Source organism: Stegodyphus dumicola, chromosome X2 (genome assembly GCF_044657685.1).
Source record: "Stegodyphus dumicola isolate Sdum_Otavi_A_Nest chromosome X2, ASM4465768v1".
Lineage (NCBI taxonomy): Eukaryota > Metazoa > Arthropoda > Arachnida > Araneae > Eresidae > Stegodyphus > Stegodyphus dumicola.
The window spans coordinates 157,140,911-157,162,662 of NC_140781.1; the positions used below are offsets into that span (position 1 = coordinate 157,140,911).

Sequence of the window (21,752 nt, forward strand, 5' to 3'; positions counted from 1 at the left end):
AAAGAGCTTAAGGATTTGGAAGACTGCTTTTTACCAAGTAACTATTTGTCACTTTCAGCAGCATTAAAAGTAGCTGCTGAAAATCCCCTCAGCTAAATAAACCACAAAAGAAACATTCTTGTCAAACAGGAACCAGAAAAACAACCAAATCAAAAAGTCAAACTAACATCTGACTGCTACTCATTCAAACAACCATTACAAATGATCCGACAAAGGACCAGCATGATAAGAAGTTGCGATGCCCTAAGGTGTTAATCATTGCAACTGGAACAACTTCAAATGAACTAATTCTTCCCTCGAAAGAAAATAACAAAACGATATTTGAAGGTGGTTTGTATGAGCTACAACTTTCCCTTATTTTTTATAGTTTACACTAAAAGCATTGTTGAGATTATGATGTTATATAGTGATTAGAAGTTCTTTTTCTGTTTCCCTGTTGTATCTCATTCAGCAGAGGTGTGAAATTGATTGCTGGTGGCTTTAGAACTTTGTATAGGGGACAGCAGCAGCTGAATAAGATTTTAACTGCCGAGAAGACAACTAATTTTTCTCCCACTCTGTCTGATCGCGGAGGAAGGTTACGAATGACAAAAGTAAACGGAAATGAGATGTTGGCAGCTTTTTATTGACTGTAAAAAGGATTTGTGGGGTGTAAAAAGTCTTTACTTAATACTGATAACTTTACAGGAAATTATTGAAAGGTGCTGACCTTCAATGACGTAAAATTTTGAATATCACAAAGATCAAGAGGAAAAAAATAGTTTATTTTCTTAAGAAGTAAGTCTTAGCTTGGTGTCCAGAAAGCAACTCTGAATTCTTCTGTTAAGACTTTAGCTTAGTTATTGCGTAAAACCAACTTTATTCAGAGCAGCTTTCCCCTTTTATTTTAACCGAGCAGCGCGAATGGACTTTGTGATCAAAGGCTTATGGGCAGCAGCACGATCATGAAAACCAAGCAGATGTGCTTCCTTATGGATGGTATTCATTGAAACAATACTCCCGGATGCCTGTTGAAACTCCTCGCGGATGAGGGCCATCGGTTGGGTGCGGTTCTTCCGAATTTCTCTGGACAGCACTCGTCGGTCTCTATCTCTCAGTTTCGTTGGTCTGCCGACTCGGGGCACATTCCGACAATCACCGATCACCTTCCACTTCTTAATCACATAGGCCACTGTCGATTTTGGGTACTTCAGATCGCTAGATATCTCCCTTAAGGATCGACCACATTTGTGATACCCGATAATTATACCTTTCTCGAAATCAGAGAGCTCCGAACTGCGAGGCATCTTGCATGCGACTAAAGCCGATGCTGTTTCCTACATGATATATACCGGCGGAGTCCGTGACGTACCTTAGGGCCGCAGACATCGTCATTTGCATAGGTGTCCAAATACTTATTGGTAGTCAGTGTATACTTATAATAATTTAAATACAAAGTGTGATTCAAATGTATGATACCTATAGTACAATTAGATTTATATACATATACGACATATTTACATTATAATGTATTTAAAACTATTATTACATTATTTGATTTATATGTTAAGATAGGATTCGTTTTCGTCAACGTTATCGCTAGTCAAACAATATCGTTGGCAAAGGCTTTATTCCCACTCCTTAAGACCTGAATATATTGGATTGAAAACTTTATAGACTAAATAAAATATTTTGTGTTATTTATGGCATTAAATCCAGCCCACAATTCAAAAATTTTAAAAGAAAAACTAACGTAATTATAATGTAGGAACATATTAAAAACGTATGGATCAGAAAAGCAGAAAATTCAATCTAATAAGTATGACAAATAAATGCACTTTCCTTTGTTTGTCAGATAAAACTTAATTTGGTTTAATACAAACATTAGTCTAACCTTCTATTCTACAAAAGTATTTCTTGAATGAATACCTTGCCTTCTGTTCCTAATGTTTATAAATCAACGAATATATAAATTTTTGAAGAAGTCTCTAAATGTAAAATAAATTATTAAATAATTCAAATAAGTATCAGAAATTTATAAAAGATTATTAAATTTTGCAAAATAATTGCTATTAAAAGTCAGTTCATGTTGATCAACAATTCTTTTTCATTGGACTTGCAGCTTAATTTACGACACTTTAAAGTATTATTATAATTTAATTCTTTTTCTTCATACTCCTAAATCAAGTTTACAAGCTATTTGTTTTACTTACCATTACGTGCGTAGCCTTAAAAAAAGATAGGAATTGAGCATGTAGTTCAAGCATAGATTATGAGGCCAAAGAAAGAAGAGGAGAGGTTTCATAAATTTCGTGTGCAGTGATTTATTTTGCCAACTATGAATAAACCAATAGACGATTAGAGCTTATGAATACACTATGCATAAAATGCCACACTGGTGTTTGTCTTCCTGATAAAATATTCTTCACGCTGAAGTGCCGTGAAATGAATGCGTTGTCCTCTACTCTTATTATTTTATTAATGATATTTATTACAAGATCGTAAGAAAAACCAAAACTTACCGTCTCCAGGACCTGATGGTAAGAGATGTCTGGAACCGTGGAGCCTGAGATCAATGCAAGAAGTAGATGGAGGAGAACTGGCCGGGGATGGAAATGAAAGCCTGAGTAATCTGGGAGACATAGATGGAGAACTGGGGTTGCTGGACTTCTTGTTCACCGACAGGTCCACGGGTTCCATTTGAATCGGAGGACATTCGGCCTAAAAGTGGAAAGACATACGATTATTATACTATACTTGAAGTACGATACTCGACTAGAATGCATTGAAGTATTTTTATTAAAGCATACGATAACAGATTACTGATTATTAACTGCAATGAAAATTTTTCTCTTACAAACCTGGAAAATCGTCGATTCTTCCCAAATTAATTCTTTAAATGTAGTTGTACTATTGCACAAAAATACAATAGTTTTTAAAGCTAAATTAGCTTTCGCTCAGATGCTTTTCAATATAAAGGATTTTTAAATCATTTCACAGTTAAAATGTGCTTAATGAAGGCAGTATTTTTTTTAGATAGATAATATTATATGTTATGCTATACAATATTAGTATATGTGTAGACAATATTGCATTATACCAATATTATTCTTGACATATGTACATATCTATACTAATATTGATTCTAGACACACACACACTCTCAGTTAAAAAGCTTTTTATAATGAAGTACAGAACTTTATGAAAACACTTCCAATAACGAGAGTGGGAAGGTTTCGTAAATGCAGAATCTCATTTTTTATATCAGACACCTACAGCAAAGTGTCTAATAAGTAAAATATTTTTTTTTACGCTTAATAGGCTAACTGAAAAGCCTTTCGTATCTTTACGTACAAAGCTTGCGGACATACAGTAATTAATATTATCTCGGAATCAGTTAAGCATTTAATAATTTATGCTGTTTTACCTATTGGGAAAAGTAATAAACGCCAAAACGAGCAACTTTTTTTTGCTAATTGCTTCCTCAATTTTGCTCAAATATTAAAGAAATTTTAGAGAATATTTAATTTCAGTCCGAAACATGGATCGAAATGTGTTTTAAGCCAGTAAATTCGTTCTCGAATACCCCAAGAATTTTGTTCGTAAGTGTAAGAAACTTTTTATTTTTAACTTGATGAGAAAGTTTATAAAACTAAAATTTTTATTTTTAAGGGACCGTACAAAATTCTCTGATCTTTTTTTAAAAATTTATTACATGCTCTGCCCTTCGGCATTACAAGGAAAGAGAGGGATGCCTTGTGGAGGTATTTTTAAGAGAAAGTGGCTCGTGTCCACGTTACACATGGGGAAAAATGCGAAAACAAACGCCCATGTAGTCAGCCCGTTCGCCGAGACTCGAACCATGGATCGAACTACCAAGTGTTCAGCGGCTTTTACCACTCGGCCACTGGTAGGCCTGTACCTCACTTTAAAAATGTAATTAGAAGTGCATATCTATCACTAACATTCAAGGAAACAGAACATACAGCCACCATTTTTTATAATCCTGTATCAGAAAACTTAGTAAAAAAAAACTCGCAATGAAATTGGCGTTTGTCTGACATTCGACTTTTTTGATTCATCAATTCTTAGAAACATATAACACTGCTTCAAACTCCAGCAAGTTTTATGCGGAGTCTTACTAAACTTGGCTGAGTAACCGCGAAGCTATCAAACTAATTAATCTTTCGAAGATATTTCTCAAAGCGACAATGCCACTGCATTCACTGTCCACTTGAGTATCTTTAGGAAAGCTTTAAAGAGGAAGAAGTAATTTCATTGATAAATGTAACGGCACTTTAGCTGAAGTTAAACTGCGACCTTGAGACAAGCATCGTTGCTTAACCATACCATAATATGGGAAAAGAAGTTTGTACGCCCTAACATAACTCAAGCAACATTTCTGATAGCAACCGATAACCTTACTATCCTGTCGCGAAATCACTGTGACAGACTTTGATTCATGATTTGGTAGCATCCTATAAAACTCTACAGGTCATTTCATTCCTATCGGGAAACTGCGCACGAAAGCATTGATTCAAACAGCTAAACTTCAGTTTGAGCGCCTCGCCCTTAAATTTAAATCTAAATCGGTAGAATATGATGTAGAAGTTATTGGTAAGGTAATTAAATCTCCAATTTACTGCGTTGGGCTTATAAGAAGCTTCACAGGAATGTTCTACTTTCGTAAAGCAGGAGAACTGATGATGAATGGTAATTTTGGCCCAAACATTTCTGCATATGTTCTGTAAATCTAACTAGCTTGTTATGGATTACTTTCATGTATTAATATTTTACACTTGTCCTAGCTAATTCCTCTAAGTTTCAACATACTTATTATTCAGAAATCAATTTTTAGATTCCTAACACATGTTACGGTGAAACACCGAAATCTGGAGAATGTCGACTTTCACCGGTGAATGTCAACATTCACATAGTCTCTTGGTGTATGCCCGAAATATTTTCCAAATACTCTTATTTCTGACTTAACACCGGTCAATGTCGACATTCACCATGTACTAATGGTGAATGTTGAACATATAACAATATTATATTTTCTTCTCCGTAATTCAATCGCGAATAAACGCACTTGAGACTTGAAATAAGAACTTAAGAACATGGGAACCTAAAACACACAATACATTCAAAATGAGAAAGGGAAATAATAGAAGTTAAAAACTTACTTAATTATACAGTACGTTCTAAATGAGAAAATAAAATAACACTAATAAAAAACTTACTAAATTATGTGATTCAAATCTTATTTATTGCAACAACTTAAACTATTATGGCACTTTATGACCTCTCTTTTCGACTTTCACCAGAGCATATCTGTGACTGTCGACATACACCGGTGAGGGTCCGAATATACAAGAATGTAGTGAAATATTCGGACTTTCACCGACGTATTTGGTGAACGTTGATATTCTCCGGTGAAAGTCGACATTCTCCAATTTCGGTCTTTCACGGTAACATACATAAATAAAAATCGGACCACCAGCGGCCGAGTGGTAAAGACGCTGAACACTGTTAGTTCAGTCTGAGGTTCGAATCCCGCGAACGGGCTGGCTGCATGGGCGTTTTCGTGGTTTTCCCCATGTGTAACGTGTATACGAGCCAATTTCCCTTAGAAAGTCCTCCACGAAGGCATCCCTTCCCTTTAGGCAGATAGCCCTTGTGTGCTTTACCATAACTGAATAATCCACTAATCCATAAATAAAAATCGCTTTTATTTATTCCTTTAGATTTCATATAATTGAATTCGTGTTTTCTCTTCTGTGATATGAAATCCAAAAGAGTTGAGCTTGCATTGTCTGTCATATAATTTCTTATCAGTACTTAATTCATGGGAGCCAGTGTCCCTTAAAAAATCCTCTACGAATTGTTCCTTCTCTTCAGTTAGCCCTCGAGCGCTTTATTCATGCAAAGAAACAAACTTAATGCAATCTTCGTAAGTATTAGAGTATAATTTCTCTTTTTTGTGCTGAAATTGCCTGACAAGGAGAAAAGTGGGTTCTTAATATTTTTACGCATTAAATGGAATAATGGTTTTCCTCCGGAAAATTTCAAGGTCAGCAAACAAACATGATTAGGCTCTTCGCAACTCTTAGCATCGCTTGCTTGCACAAGTGGGAGAAACGGAGACACAAAGGGAATAATTGATTTTGAGCAGAAAATAAGTCAGTGATGTTATACAAAAGCAAACCTTGCAGCATAATAAACTTAAAAAGTTTAAAGGTACGGATATAAATGCGTTTAATATACAGTTAACTACGGATACCTAGGTTACATATGTGCATAAGAAAGAAAATGTAATAATAATGTGAGGAGCAACAATCACATTTAATAAACAACGTAAAAAGAATTTTTTTTTTTTTCCAAATTTCAAAATTTTCGACAGACAATAATAGTTTTTTAAGAGATTAAACTTTAAAAATAAAATTCTTTTGCTTTGCATTGTTAAACGAACAGTCGTGGAGAAACCAGAAATCTAAGATGAACGTAAGCTAATGATTCAAATGACGCAATTCCAACACTGAGAACGGCGCCGTAGAAAAGGTTGTGTTAACGCATCTGGCGCCTATGTTTTGAAGAAATGATTCGAGAGTACCAAGAACATTAACAAGGCGTCTTTACCCATTTTATAGAGTTCACGTCCAGCGCCGTCAAAGACCCCCTCAATGAAGTCTGTTAGTTCTTCCGTCAACGGTAGCTGGCAGGCCGAACAAAATTAGAGAGGCCTGCAGGACCCCGAATGTTCCTAATTGTACCCATCTCGCCAAGGTTGTCGTCTTATCTTGGTTGCTTATTATGGATATCGTCTCTTATCGCCAACGCCTCTAATCTTAGACGCCAAGACTTATTCCATAAATACGCGTTTTAACAATGCCGAGATAATGTTTTGGCAGATTTTTTTTCTTTGTACTGTTGGCTATCTCAGCGCTGATGATAACTATAAAGAAGTCATAAACATGTAATTTGGGTAGCATATAAATTTTGGGATATTAGAAATAATATAAATATTTGAATTTTTATTATTGCGAAAAGAAAATCTCATATGCAATTTGATCAACAACATACGTACGTTGCACATTTGTAGAGGTAAATACAGAACAGCCAAAATGAGAAATCAGAATTTATTATGTTCAAACGTAATACATATAGTTTTAAAAATTTTTATTCCTCTCCTTTTTTTTTTTTTTTTTCAAGCAGCTAATTTCGATGTGATTTGGTCTGCCTTCTTTACTGTACATCGAAAACCTGATCATCATGATTCTTTAAGTAGTAGTTGCGAAAATATGAATCGAGAGGTAACTTTGGTAGATCGCGAGAAGTTCTGAAGTACTCTTTTTAATTATATAATTACATACATTTACCCGTAATTATGGACTGATTTATAGTTATCAGCCAATTGTTAATAGTTTGAGTTTTATGCGTTATTACTTCATTTTTACAGTGTTTACAAATTTCTTCTCCTTTCTTTCCTTTTTTTTTTTTTTTTTTTTTTTGTCGAGAGTATATCGAGCCCACACGTGGATTATAAAACATTCAGAAAGATTTCTCTAAAGTTAAGTTTGCCATAAGCCCCACCAGTCGTTAAGACTGCTAAATATTGTTAGTTCAACTAACTTTGAGTTCCAACTCAGGCGATAGGCTGGCTGCATGGTTGTGATTTTCCTCACGTGTAACATGAATACGAGTCAGTTTTCCTCAGAAAAATCCTCCAAGAAAGCACCCTCCTCTTAGGAAGATAGTCTTTGTGGCTTTGCAATATTCAAATAACCTAACCTAAATTCGCTATAATCCTTAAAAATCTCACTAGAGACCGAATGGTAAGATACTGAACACTGGGGATTTGACCGGAGTTCAGATCTTGGCGAATAAGCTAGCTGCACGGAGGTTTTCGTGAGTTTCCCCCATACGTAACGTAAATACGAGTCAGTTTCTCTTAAAATGTTCTTCATGAAATCATGCATTCCCTCGTGCACTTTGCCATAATCCAAATAACTCACTCCTTAAGCCATAAAAATTATCATTAACATATATACAATGCGCATGAAGTAATTTATTTTCATAATATGAAATTTGGCTATACATTTATAATTTAACAGCATGAAGATACATTTCACAGGATTATTTTGCACCGGTTTTACTACCTCCGTTTGAAAACTGAAGTTATAATAATAAGAATAAATTCCGTTTAATGTTTATAATGTGAAATCAACACATTACCATTACACTTTATTATTTAATACAATTTTAAATAAATATATATATATATATATTAAGCGATTTACCCCATGTGTACGATTCTATTTTTCTTTAAAATGTCTCCCACGAAGGAATCCCTCCCCTTAGGCAGATAAATATCGAGTGTTTTACCGTAATCTAAATAATCCAATCCAATTCAAAGGAAATTAGTTTGATCTAAAATAGTAAATGTTTTAAGAGGGGTAGTTCAAAAGTTTCCAGCTTTTTAATCTGGCTATATCTCATTTAACTACAAAATATCAGAGCTACGCTCCAAGTATAGTTTAGAAGCTGTATACACAACTTGCCAATTTCGAAGTGAAATTCACCAGGCGTGCGCAAAGTCGCCAAAATCGTCACTCACTACCTTGATGGGTCTAATCGTAGATAGCCACTGTTCACGCGGGGTGTGGCTGGAGTGCAAGGTATTACCGTTCCATAACAATGGAGGAAACGCTGTCAAAAGCAACACTCACAACAGGGGGAGACTTACCTGTAGTTTTATTCTGCAACCCCCTTTTATTCGACCTTGTGCCTTCCTGGGGTTAGTGTTTTCAGTCTGGAATTGGCAGGCATTGTCTTCGGATGGCTATTGATTTGACAAGCGCTTCTTTTGAAAGTGGAATTTTCGTGTAACCTCGAGTATACGAGATCGTTTCTTTCGTACTTAACATTAATGTTTTCTTATTATTTTTGACTGTACTTTGTTTTTCAAATTAAGGTTATTTAGTTTCACTATATCGGTTATTTTAGGTTACTGCATACGGTTAAGTAAGGTAAATTGTTTAATTTTCTCTAATTTCTCTTCGAAACATAAGGGTTTATTATTTTTCTGTTTTGTTTCTCTATTATTATTTTTTACACTCTTAGACAAGTTTCGCAAGAACACTTCATATGCAAGTTATATCACGCAAACTATCTGAAATCCTATATCGTTAACACACCGGCAGTTTGGTCCAAGGTTCGAAATCCGCGAACGGGATGGGAGTTTCCGTAGTTTTCCCGATGTGTAATGTGTACACGAGCCAGTTTCCTTAGAAAGTCTTCCATGAAGGCATCCCTTCACTTAGGCAGATAGCTCTAGAGTGCTTTGCCATGCTCAGATAAATGAACCAAAATAAAAAAATCAAAATGATTAGAAATATGTATATAGAATTTTGTAAAGTTTTAAAATTATATTTACTTAAATATTTTTAATTAAATTTCATATTCGTATCAATGGGAAAATATCCACTCTTAAAACATCGAAGAATAATTTATGCATTTGAGTAATTAAAAATAAATAACTGTTACCCATTAAATATAAGGCAATGAAAGGAATTTCAGCTGTTACTGGATTTCTTCAGAGCTCCGAAATGAAATCCTAGAACACAAATTAACGAATAGGAAAATAACTTCTTTACTCGGCTTTAAATAAGCCACAATAATAAGTAATTCTCAGTTAAACCAGTCTTACATTTTCAGTACTACTCACGCTGATTAAAAATTATTTTTGTTATTGTGAAGGAATCCTTTCCATGAAATGCACTTTCATAGAAACTGCTAAAGTTTACTACTTTAATAGTTGGTTTAATTTACTAATTAATCACGGCTTTTAAAGAAGTGTTCCGTGTTCGTGAAACTTAAAAATTGCTACTCCCTGTAATTAAAGTTTCCATTTAAATCGATGACTATAGTTGAAAGAGAAGTACTAAATTTTCAAGATGGCTAATCACAATCCCACAGTTCGCTTTCAGTTGTGCTACGATAAATAGCGAATCAGGTAAATTTCCTGATGCAGTGTTTGTTACAGTATTTTTTCGATTCTAATATGCAGTCCTTAATTTCAAACCCGTTATATGTTTTTAATAATCGACTTGATTTATTAACAACAGCATTTTAATTTAAATTAGTAATTTAAAAAATAATTTTTTTAGACTAGTTAGTAATTCGGAAAAATGCGCGATTGTAAGATACCGTCAATTCTAAGGCGTTATATATATATTACTGATTAAGTGCTACGCCCTTTGGTACTACAGGGTAACGGAGGGATGTCCCGTGGTGGTCTTTTTAAGGGACTGGCTTGTATCCACATTACACATGGGGAAAGCCACGAAAATGCCCATGAAGGCAGCGGGACATGAGCCCCGGACCGAACTACCAGCGTTCAGCGGCTTTTACCGCTCGGCTGCTGATGGGCTCGCAATATTTTTTTAGCAACGTTTGTACAGGGAAAATATGCATGTTGGATTCGAAAAAATCTGGCTATTTATTTTCAGGAAACTCAAGCATTTTTATTTCATAGATACGGCAGAGAGTAGAGGAAGAGAAACACGGCAGATTAGTTTTAAAGTTAGACAAATTTCATGCTTAGATTAACATCGGTGTATAACAGAAAAACACCGTATACTTTGAGACATTTTCTGTCTATTTTTTGGATTTAATATTATATATATCTGAACAAAAATTTTATAAATTTTATGCCATTTAGAGTGTTGCCCTCCCCCCTAATCTTGCAATAAAAGTGCCAAGAAAATATTTTGAATCTATATACTGTCAGGTATTACAGTAATAAAAACTTGCTCGCGTTAAAGAGAATCGACAACTCATTTAGAAACGGAATTTTATGTAAGAGACATACAGCAAAAGTCCCACGGTAAATGGTAAGGGTTTCTCATTTTGAATGCAGCTCTGCACTGTAGCAAGTATCGCGTCTTATCATGATTTAAAGTCGGTTCTCTAACAAACGTGCCGTAGCTTTTAAAATCGTCTCCCCCCCTTTTCTTTTCTTGTCGCTGCACCCTTCCTTCAAGGCACTCGATATGCACAAGAGTAAGTCAAAGAAGCGCAGCATTTAGATAATAATTTTTTTGTCATACTTAATAAACAGAACGTATTTTGACTTTTGATATGAAATTTTAAAGAAGTTGTTTTATGATTCTAGCATAAAATTTCATCATTATTTAAAGACTGTTTCCGTTTTCGTTCAAAAGTTATACTTTTCTAGAAGCGCAATTATTTAATAGAAGTTCACCACCTATTTTTATTAACTACGCAACCTCTGAAGCATATTCATTCCTCAGCTTCTTGTAGCTCAGACATTTTTCTGGATTTGAAGGTAACTTAGTTTTGGTTTGATCACAATTAGGAATGAACTTGTTTTAAAAATAATTTTTTTTTGGCCGGGAGATAGTTTTAAGGTTCAATTAATTAGTTTTATTTTACTCAGAAACTATTTTGAATCAGATACACTTATTTCAGAACCGTTATTTTCTTATTGCCCATTCATTCTGCAATCTTTGTTATTCATATTTTTAAATAATAATTATAATCAATTAAATGAATAAAAACCCACGATATGAAAACTTCAGATTGCATCCTAATATTTCGGAGAATTTAGTTAAAAACCTGACACAATTTTTTAAGCTTTAACCAATTATGATAGGTTTACTAATTTAAGAATCGTCTCTCAGAAATTAAAGATATAAAACCGGGATTCCTAACCTTTTTCTTGCATCGACCCCTTTTAAAGGAATGATTCTTTTCATCACCTTACATTTTTTCCCCCTACAATATACAGCATATAACATAATCATAATAAAAATAATTGAGCATAATTTAAATGACAATTAGACTTAGAAAATGAATAAAAAGAAAGGATTTATTAATATTTTAAACTTTACAAATATAAACATCTTTTTAGAAACAAACTCACTGGTAGTTCGGTTCGAGGTTCGAATCCCGTGAACGGACTGGCTGCATGGGTGTTTTCGTGGTTTTCCCCATGTGTAACGTGTATACGAGCCAGTTTCCCTTAGAAAGTCCACCACGAAGGCATCCCTCCCCTTAGGCAGATAGCCCTAGTGTGCTTTTTCATAATTAAATACACCACACCACATTAAAAACAAACTCACGCATTATAATTGCACGAATGTTCGATTTTAATTAATGTTATTGGTGCCTGTGCGTGTTATACTGATAGTTTTTTTTTTTTTTTTTTTTTTTTTTTTATGTTTGGCATAAAATTATTTAATTTTATTCTCAAAATCGCCGTTCAGAAATTTTCAACTTGTTTCTTGTTTTCCGTAGTGAATTATTGACTTTCTTCTTGTATGATAATATCCAATCAAATGTATCGCAGCTCAGCGGTTTAATGCTGACACATTAAAATTTTCAGCCTCTTGGTTGGTTTAATTGATCATGGCAAAGCACTCGAGGGCTATCTGCCTAAGAGAAAGAAGGTCTCCGCAGAGGACCTTCTAAGCGCAACTGGCTCGTATATATGATGAAAACCTAGAAAGCGCCCATGTAGCCAGCCCGTTCGCGGCACTCTAACCTCGGACGGAACGACCATGCTCTATGACTCGGCTGCTGGTGGGACTTTGGATCGGATTGGATTATTCAATTATGGCAAAGGATACGAGGGCTATCTGCCTAAAGGGAGGGATGCCTTAGTGGAGGACTTTCTAAGGCAAACTGGCTCGTATACACGTTACACATGGGGAAAACCACGAAAACGCCACGAAAACGCCCATGCCCGTTCGCGGAATTCGAACCTCGGACCGAACTACCAGTGTTCAGCGTCTTTACCGCTCGGCCGCTGGTGGGCTTTTAGCGTCTTGAAAGCGAACATTAAAATTTTATTTCACATTTTGCAAGTGGCTTTTTTATAACAGTATACTTTTTAAGAAAGTTTAGTGTCCCCCCTTTTCCCTCTGCGTTTTACTTTTTTATAGCGCACCTTTTTCATAAAAAATTTACTCATTTAAAAAAAATATTAGCGTTTTTTTAAAATGTGTTAATTAAGTTTTGTATATTTTACCCTTATATCTATTTTATATGATTTCTTCCTTGCTACACGATATAGCTTTACAACAATAAACAACTAATTATTAATTTTACACTATTAAATATTTTGTAAACAATGGGATCTTTACTATATGTTCATATTTGGCTGTTGACTCCCACTTAACCTCTTGATCATAACTGAAATCCTTTAAAAGTTCATTATTTCATTGAAAAATATGATTATTTCATAGGGAATCAAATGGAACAATCATTGCACCATTTGCGCATGAGTCGTGCAACAAATATTTACCCTCAATTAGCAATACTTTTTATTTTGTTTGGACACGAAATTCGCTGATTACAGAGAATGAACACCTCTTCTAGATGTTTTATAAATAGCTAGAATAAAGCCGATAACAGAAAATAAGTAATATAAGAAAAAGGTTATAAAAAATATCGATATGAGACACACATATCGACATGAAACACGAATAAATAGAATGATGTTCGTGATTCTGTTTAACATCATATCCATCAGAAAGCTCTTCGCATAAAAATATGTATAACATGAATATGAGCCAGTCTACCTTAGAACGTCCTTTCTATAAAGACTCCTTTCTACTTGGACACCGAGCCGTCGCCGGGTTTTGTCATAATTATACAAACCAAACCTTTGTATAAGTGTCAATGTAGCTAGAAGAAATTTTTAAATGGTAATAATTCCCGTTTTCAGCAGATTATGTTAATTGATTCATTCAAAGCAATTAGAGGGTTATGTGCATATGGAGAAGAATGCCTTCGTGGATGTCTATCTAAAAAAAACTCGCTCGTATCCACGTTATACACAAGGAAAACCATAAAAACTAACAATGCATCTATGCCTTTCGCCGGAATTTGAACCCAGGTCGAACTACCAGTGTTCAGCGAGTTTACCGTTCGGCCGCTGGTGAGCCTCTTTTAAATAGATGTTCCTACGAAATATAATACTATATTTAAAAGTACATTTGGCGTATGTGTAAAACCAATATACGACTGATAATGTCGGACTGCGTCCCTCATATCATATCATATCATACGACTGATAATGTTGTTGGAAAACTAGAAATTGAAGCTGGTATAAACGAAAATTCGTTTCAACGGAATGGGTCAGTGTCTGGATTTTAAAATGGAGCCGATGTCTGGACAAGTAATACTGATATATCTCATGAAATAATGCATAAAACTTCTTTATAAAATTTTCATTTTATTACTTGCCGTCTGTTCATTCGAATATAAAAAATACCTTTGCTTTCACACATAAGCGATCATTTTTACATGTGTGGAAAAACGTTCCATTTGGAAAAAAGGAAGACAGTTTTCATTATAAAGCATAATTATAACAGCAATATTTCATGCACATTTTTTGAATAATTTTAACAGAATTAAAATTAAAAAAAAAAAAACATCTGAAAAGCCCAGCAATGACAAATTCAGACATAAAACTCATTAAGTTCAATGCCAAATTTTAAGCTGAGTAATGCGCAGCAAACCATAATAATCAACTTCCCACATATATATAATAGAAAGCCATGATAATCCACTTCCCATAAATTTAACGATGATGTCTAACAAATAATTTTCGTTTTTGGATAATTAGTGCAGTCCTCATTTGAAATCATCAAGTGTCTTGAATAAATGAAACAGATGTATTAGACGTATTCAAATACCTGTCTTAAATACTTTACTTATAGACAAGTCCTGTTTAGAATATTCTTACTCATAAGCTATTAAATACCCTTGATATTCAAATACCTATCTTGCATTAAGATATAGGTTTCATTATCATCTTTCAAGACTTAATTTCAAACCAATTTAATTAAACGATGGGTAAAAGAAAGATATTTGGCAAAACATAAGCCGAGTCAGTCTTCTCATAAAATATGTATATACATGTCTTTGAATATATATTTATCAAAAATGCATTATCCTCGCATAAATACGTAGTCGCTTTCCAAATCCTCTAAAGAAATAAACAAGCAAAATTAGGTCTTCCATTTACTTTTTTATGATTAAGTTTTTCATTTACGACCTCGCAAACACGCCACATGCAGATACCAAAATCTAATCAATTATACTCACACTCAAACGAAAAGCATTAGACGTTAGTTATGCAATTATTAACGAAAACACGAGATGAAAACAATTGCTACTTAAATGCATAAATTAAAGACATAGCAAGTGCTGCGTAATCTTAGAAATATATGGATTTCTAAGCCATAGAAGGGGATAAAAAAAGAGGTTAAAAAGGAAAATGAACGCAAGCAAGACTCAAATGAAGGGAGAGAGAATTATCCTTTTTTATTTACATCATTCCTGGGGCAGTCATTGTTTTTTTATACAACTTTTTCTTCTCGGTGTATTATCTTTTTCTTATTCTATCAGCAAGTTCCCAGGCTTATAAATATGGAGCGCGACTAAAGGGAAATTAATATGCGGATATACGTAAGAAAACAATTAAGAAAACTAAAAGCTACTGGGAGCTATAAAGCAATAGAAACTACTGTCTTTGTTATCGGCTTCTATAATTGAGATTTATACATAAATACGCGGTTTGACACACAAATTATGTGCACTTTTTTCTACAGCTGCGTTCGTGAGAATATTCACAATCTGCCTGGGTTACGGTTGACCTATATTTGTAGCTCCCTTCATAGACTTGAAGAGCTACAGAAAGATGCAAGTAGGTGACAAGAAATGGCCATCTTCCCATTTGCCACCTTCGCCCAAATCGTCATTAATTATCTCCTTAACTCCAGACTTTTGTCTCTATGGCAACCTGATAGCATGTCACTATGGTTTAAGCACACGCACTCCTAACCATCCTTTCGGTTTCAAAGCTTTTCATTGTAGGAACACGAATCCAAAAGCTGATATTTCTGTTGCGAAGAATTCGATATTTTATCTTTTGTCGTCATATAATTCTTGCATTTAAGATCTGGTGAATTCTAAGCACAAGACAATAAATAATGAAATACCCATATTAATATGATAACTGTAGTAGTAGTTATTTTTGTCATGCTCATATTTAGCTTTAGAAACATAGAGAATTGTTTTGAAATTTTTTATTGTTTAGATTGTAACAATTATTTTCAGTAATGATAAAAATATAAGATTTAACACTGAGAGGGTTGCTGTACAAAGAACTAGTTTACCTGCAGTATATAACAAATATGACGGACTGCAATATTTAATCATGCTACAGGCGCTATTTTTTTCAAAAAAAAAAAAAAAAAAAAAAAAAAAAAAAAAAAAAAAAAAAAACCCTCAAAATTCCTGAACTACTCCCAAACCATAAATTTTATGAGCAAGCGAAAACCACAAAGCTTACAAACAATGAAGAGGACTGCTACTTCATTTCTCATACTTAATATGTTAACTGTATCAGGTCAAAAAAAGTGCTTTTTCACAAAGCAAGGTTATTTCTAATTTATAGTGACTATAATAATTTGTAGTGACGCGGGTATAGTGACTTTCAATTTTAATAAGCCATTTTGATGAGTCTTTGCTATATTAACATCGGGAGTTGCGATAGCGCAGATTTTGCTATCACTTAAGTGTGGTAATCTGCGTACATCATGGACGAGGTGGAACAACAAACCGACGAGAAATTTTGCGCCGCACTGAACAGATTGGCCAAACAGATATTGACTGTGTTTCGGCGAGTTTACGGCGATGAGGAAATGAATCATGTGCAATATTTCAAGTGGCATAGGCACTTCAAAGACGGAGGAACGTTTTTTTGAAGACAGCGAACAATCTGAAGATTTTCTACGAGCATCAACCCTGAAACTGTGGAACGAATTTTGAAAATTAACTTGCGTATTATCGGAGGACGCTCAAAGATATTTCAAACATTACTGGCGTGTGAATTTTGATTACAGGAAAGCAAAACAAGCAAAGAATGTGTATCTAAAGAGAGGGATGCCCTCACGGAAGACTTTCTAAGGGAAACTGACTCGTATCCAAGTTAAACTAGCAGAAAATCAGGAAAACACCCGCTAACTAGCCCGTTTGCCTGGAATCGAATCCATGTCGAACTACCAGTGTACAGCGACTTTATCGCTCGGCTATTGGTGATCTGTTTGTTGGCGTGCTGAACGGGTCCGTGGACAAAATCATCTGTTTGTTGGCGTGCTGAACGGGTCCGTGGACAAAATCCCAACGTCGGAATTGAATATACGGACAGTACGTTTCTACGTCTGTTACGTTTCTTCTTCATATGGCGACCCTAATGTAAAAAGAACATACGGACATCATGCAGATTGCCAAGATCTCCGTGAGTGGGCCTAGGAAAATCCATCCTTCACGTCCAGGATCATCATCAGTAATGAGACTCAGTCGCGAAAGGGCTATGGATTTTTTTACGCAAAATGACTTCGAGACTGGGCTCCACAAGTGGTAGAACAGGTTCATTGTGGCGCAAGGTGACTATGTAAAGGCAAATGATGTTCAGATTTTGGTGGATAATGTACTTTTTTGTCAACAGAGTTAGTTCAGGACTTTTTTAATAAATACTTGTACTTCTTTAATCAACTTATAAATTTTGAATATGTTGCCATATTTCTAGTTCTAATTTAAATTCACTAAATATTAATTTTGTACAATATATATGGATCACTTAGTCGCACTGTAGTGAGCACGAATAAAAACTTCTCTGATTGGGTAGGGAAACTAATTTTTCCGATTCGCACAATTAATCAGAACATCCTGTGCTCTCATTAGTTATTGACTGATTATTCATAATTATTCATCCTAAATTCTTCTTTATACGTCTTTGTTGGATGAGTGCCCTTAAGTATAAATTTTCATACGTTTTAATTTATTCCTAATAAATGAGCTATTTTTTTTGAATTTCGTAACATGATATGACAAATATTCACTCATCGCTTGCAAAGCTTACTGCTAAATAAGATTTAAAAAAATTAGATAATTTGCTTTTAATGTAAGCCGCCCAGGCGGTATAGTGGTTAGGGTACGTTAACCGCTGAGCTGCTTTCCGACCCAGGTGTACTTGATATATCTATGCAGAATCGATTAACAACTCAGCAGGAGTTAACCAGTAGCTGCCAGACCGCAGCTCTGGGCCGCACCGCCAAAGCATACGACATTTATTAAATGCAAAAAAGAAATATACATGTGCGTAGAAGGCACTTGAAGAAGAGTACAATCAATATATATTATACATATATACCAACTCAGATTCGGATTGCGATACCGAATCGGTAGGGTTCGAACCCCGGAGAAGACATGGATGTAACATTGTCTGTCTCTTCATAGGAGGTAACGGTGGCCGCCTATTAGGTGCCTCCACCACAAAATGGCCACCTCTTCTGGCCTTAATAGTGGGCAATGCCGTTATAGGCAAATGCCCGCCATTGGAGGATAAAAAAGCTTTTAATGTACAATAATGTAATAACTATATATGTATAGGAAACGTTTAAAAAAATGCATGCCAAAATATCTCTTGAACAGTTTACCCTAGATCATGGTTATAAAATTAAAAATATATAAAATAATATAAGTTCTTATTAATAATTTTGATCACGAGTTTATTCGGTTCATTATGTACTATTTTAAAACACATTAACTGAGATATAAAAAGAATAAATAAATACTTTTTCACTAATACATGCTGTTAAATAATCTCTGATTAAAAAAACATAAAAACAGAAAATTGTTATTCTTAATTAAAAGAAACGTAAACAAAGCTATTCCTATTTCAGAAAAAGGTCATCCATTGTTTTCTCAATGATTAATTATGTGCATGGTTTTCCTTTAAATTGTGCAGACATCCATAAATACATAGCAAAACTTTTAAATTCCGCAACTACTCTATAATTTTCATCAGTTTTTCAGAAATTTATTCTAGTATTTTCCTTATGTTAAACAAAGCATCGCGAGCTGTGGTCACGGTCAGAGGTTCCATTTTCACCGCAATTTTAACAAACAGTTACTATCGGTATATCGCAAAACGCTAGACAATAGAGAATTTACAACTCAACTCTTACAGCTAATGTTATATCAGAGTGTTTCAATTTTACCCTGTGCAGATACAGATACCTGGTGCTGAAATCGGGTAGCAGAGGAAACAACAAGGGAAGACTAAGTCGCACTCGCATGCTTTGCCGCCGCCGTTACAAATTAAACAATCTTTCTACCTTAAAAAGGATTTCTTTCAATTGGTTACAGCTTTCCTTTTTTATCATAACTCTTTCACGATGCAAAAATCAGTGTATGTTTCCATTTTTCACACATTTAGCTGTCTTTTTAAATACAGCGTGCCTGAAAATGATGGTAGTTTTCTTTGCTTGGCGGTTTATTTGATAATAAATGTTACACCATTAACAGCACCAGAAAAAATTGAAATGATATTCATAACTTCATTTATTCTCTGTCGGAAGAACGTCTGGAATGAATGCTGACAATTGCTGCAATGATTCATTCTTTCAGGAAGACAAGTCTTTGCCACGTCAGATTCCTCATAATCCTCAAAGAAGAAATTCAATGAAGTAAATTCTAGGCGTCATGTTGTCGAAGATGACTCCATATCATCCTACCCGTAGTCCTTGAAAATTAATATTATTTGTATTCTGAATTATGACTACAAAGTTTAGTGAACCGCCGGACATGAAATCCCATCACACGCAATTTTTGGACAGGCGAGTTGGAAACAAGCTCCAGTATTCCTAGATATATTGTGCTGTAGATATTATCACGAAAACCCTGTTCGTAATTATTGAACAATCTATATTTTATAAAGGTAACAGAGATGCAGAATTGCAAGCGATGCTTCTTGAAAATCATGACGAGCTGTATAAGGTAAATCAAAAGCAAATTTAGACATATTTTATATCTCGAAGCAAAAGTATGGTACTTTTGGCCTTTAGGCAATGAGAATTACTAATCGTTCTTTTCTAATCTTTCTTATATTTAAATCTTAGTCATATATATCGTAATTAAATAAATATGCCTTTTTATCTAATAGCCTCCCAGACGGGATAATGGTTAGTGAAGCTGACTGTAGCACAGAATGGACCGGATTCGAATCCCGGAGAAGACACGGTTGTTTCTAAGCATATAATGTCTATGTGGTAAGGGGATTCTCAAAACCCAGGGTCAGCCGAAACCCTTTCGAGAAGTTGATGGAATGGGAAGAGGTGTGGGAATCCCTCGGAGCTTCAGGGTATTCTTTCTTTCTGCCTTGGAATTGCGGAAGCTTAGCAATTAGCAAGGCCCGGGGATACCTAATATGCCTAATGGATGCACAAGGGACGGTCTTGCTCCATTCTGTACCTGTTTATCTAATCTAAGCAATTAATTTGGGCATCTTTCTTATATGTAGCAAATCGAGATTAAAATAATATTTTATTTTTGCATTTGCAGAGCAGACAATAATACATTTGCTGATAACGATGAGAAACCGATTTTTATTTTCAAATAAAAATTAGTAAGTATATTTGGTTAGAGTTTTACCTCCGCTTTAACTAATACTTTTATTACAAAACAGCTAAGAAGTTATTTAATTCTATGAAATTAATTATGCGTCAGTTTAGAAAATCACCTCCTTATAGCTCATTTGCAGCTGCAGACCCTTAATCATTATTTATACACATTTATTAAGTTTACTGATGGTCATTAGATAGTTTTTTAATAATATTCTGTTCTATTTCTTCTGATGAACATTTAGGAGATTGTTTATTGCTGATACATGAAACATTGGCAGTTTTTTCTTTATACTCCTTCATAAGCAGTAATTCTCCTACACATTAACATCCAAGCGTCCGATGCAATTCCCTCCTTTTTCTTTCAGCCCACCAGCGGCCGAGTGGTAAAGTCGCTGAACACTGGTAGTTCGGTCCGAGGTTCGAATCCCGCGAACGGGCTGGCTGCATGGGTGTTTTCGTGGTTTTCCCCCATGTGTAACGTGTATGCGAGCCAGTTTCTCTTAGAAAGTCTTCCACGAAGGCATCCCTCCCCTTAGGCAGATAGCCCTCGAGGCTTTGCCGTAATTAAATAACCTAACCTAACCTTTTCTTTCACTGTTAATTTAGTTTCTTATATCTTTCCCACGAAAATTATGAAGATTTTCATAAAAAATGTTGAGCTAAGGATGCAGACAATAAATTTAGAAGCTCAAAGTTTGCGAAATTTTCGATGTATTTTATAAAAAAAGAAATTAATGTGTATATGATCTCCTATAAAATTCTGTATAGGTTAACATCTTTAAGCGATCAGCATTTATTTTCAAAAAGGTTTTTCGTGGTTTTCCCCATGTGTAACGTGTATACGAGCCAGTTTCTCCTAGAAAATCTTCCACGAAGGCATCCCTCCCCTTAGGCAGATAGCCCTTGAGGCTTTGCCGTAATTAAATAACTTAACCTAACCTTTTCTTTCACTGTTAATTTAGTTTCTTATATCTTTCCCACGAAAATTATGAAGATTTTCATAAAAAATGTTGAGCTAAGGATGCAGAAAATAAATTTAGAAGCTCAAAGTTTGCGAAATTTTCGATGTATTTTATAAAAAAAGAAATTAATGTGTCTATAATTAATGTGAAATTAATGTGTGATCTCCTATAAAATTCTGTATAGGTTCCCATCTTAAGCGATCAGCATTTATTTTCAAAAAAGGGAACAGTTCAAAAAGGCAAACATATATGTAGTTAAATAATAATAAGAAGAAATAAGAAATATAAAGAATCGAAATTCTGTTCCCGA

At 34.6% G+C, this 21,752-nt stretch overlaps 1 protein-coding gene across 8 annotated transcripts in view; it reads right to left on the reverse strand.

Moving 5' to 3' along the window:
- Positions 1 to 21,752, reverse strand: part of LOC118188762 (uncharacterized) — an 819,948-nt gene that overhangs the window by 186,611 nt on the left and 611,585 nt on the right. For 7 of the 8 annotated variants that reach the window (XM_085809659.1, XM_085809661.1, XM_085809660.1 and 4 more), the window contains one exon: positions 2,502 to 2,700. In XM_085809659.1, coding sequence (XP_085665785.1) covers positions 2,502 to 2,700 — 199 coding nt within the window. Of the gene's footprint in view, positions 1 to 2,501; positions 2,701 to 6,615; positions 6,761 to 21,752 lie in introns of those variants that run through there. The other variant, XM_085809665.1, reaches the window with a different exon arrangement.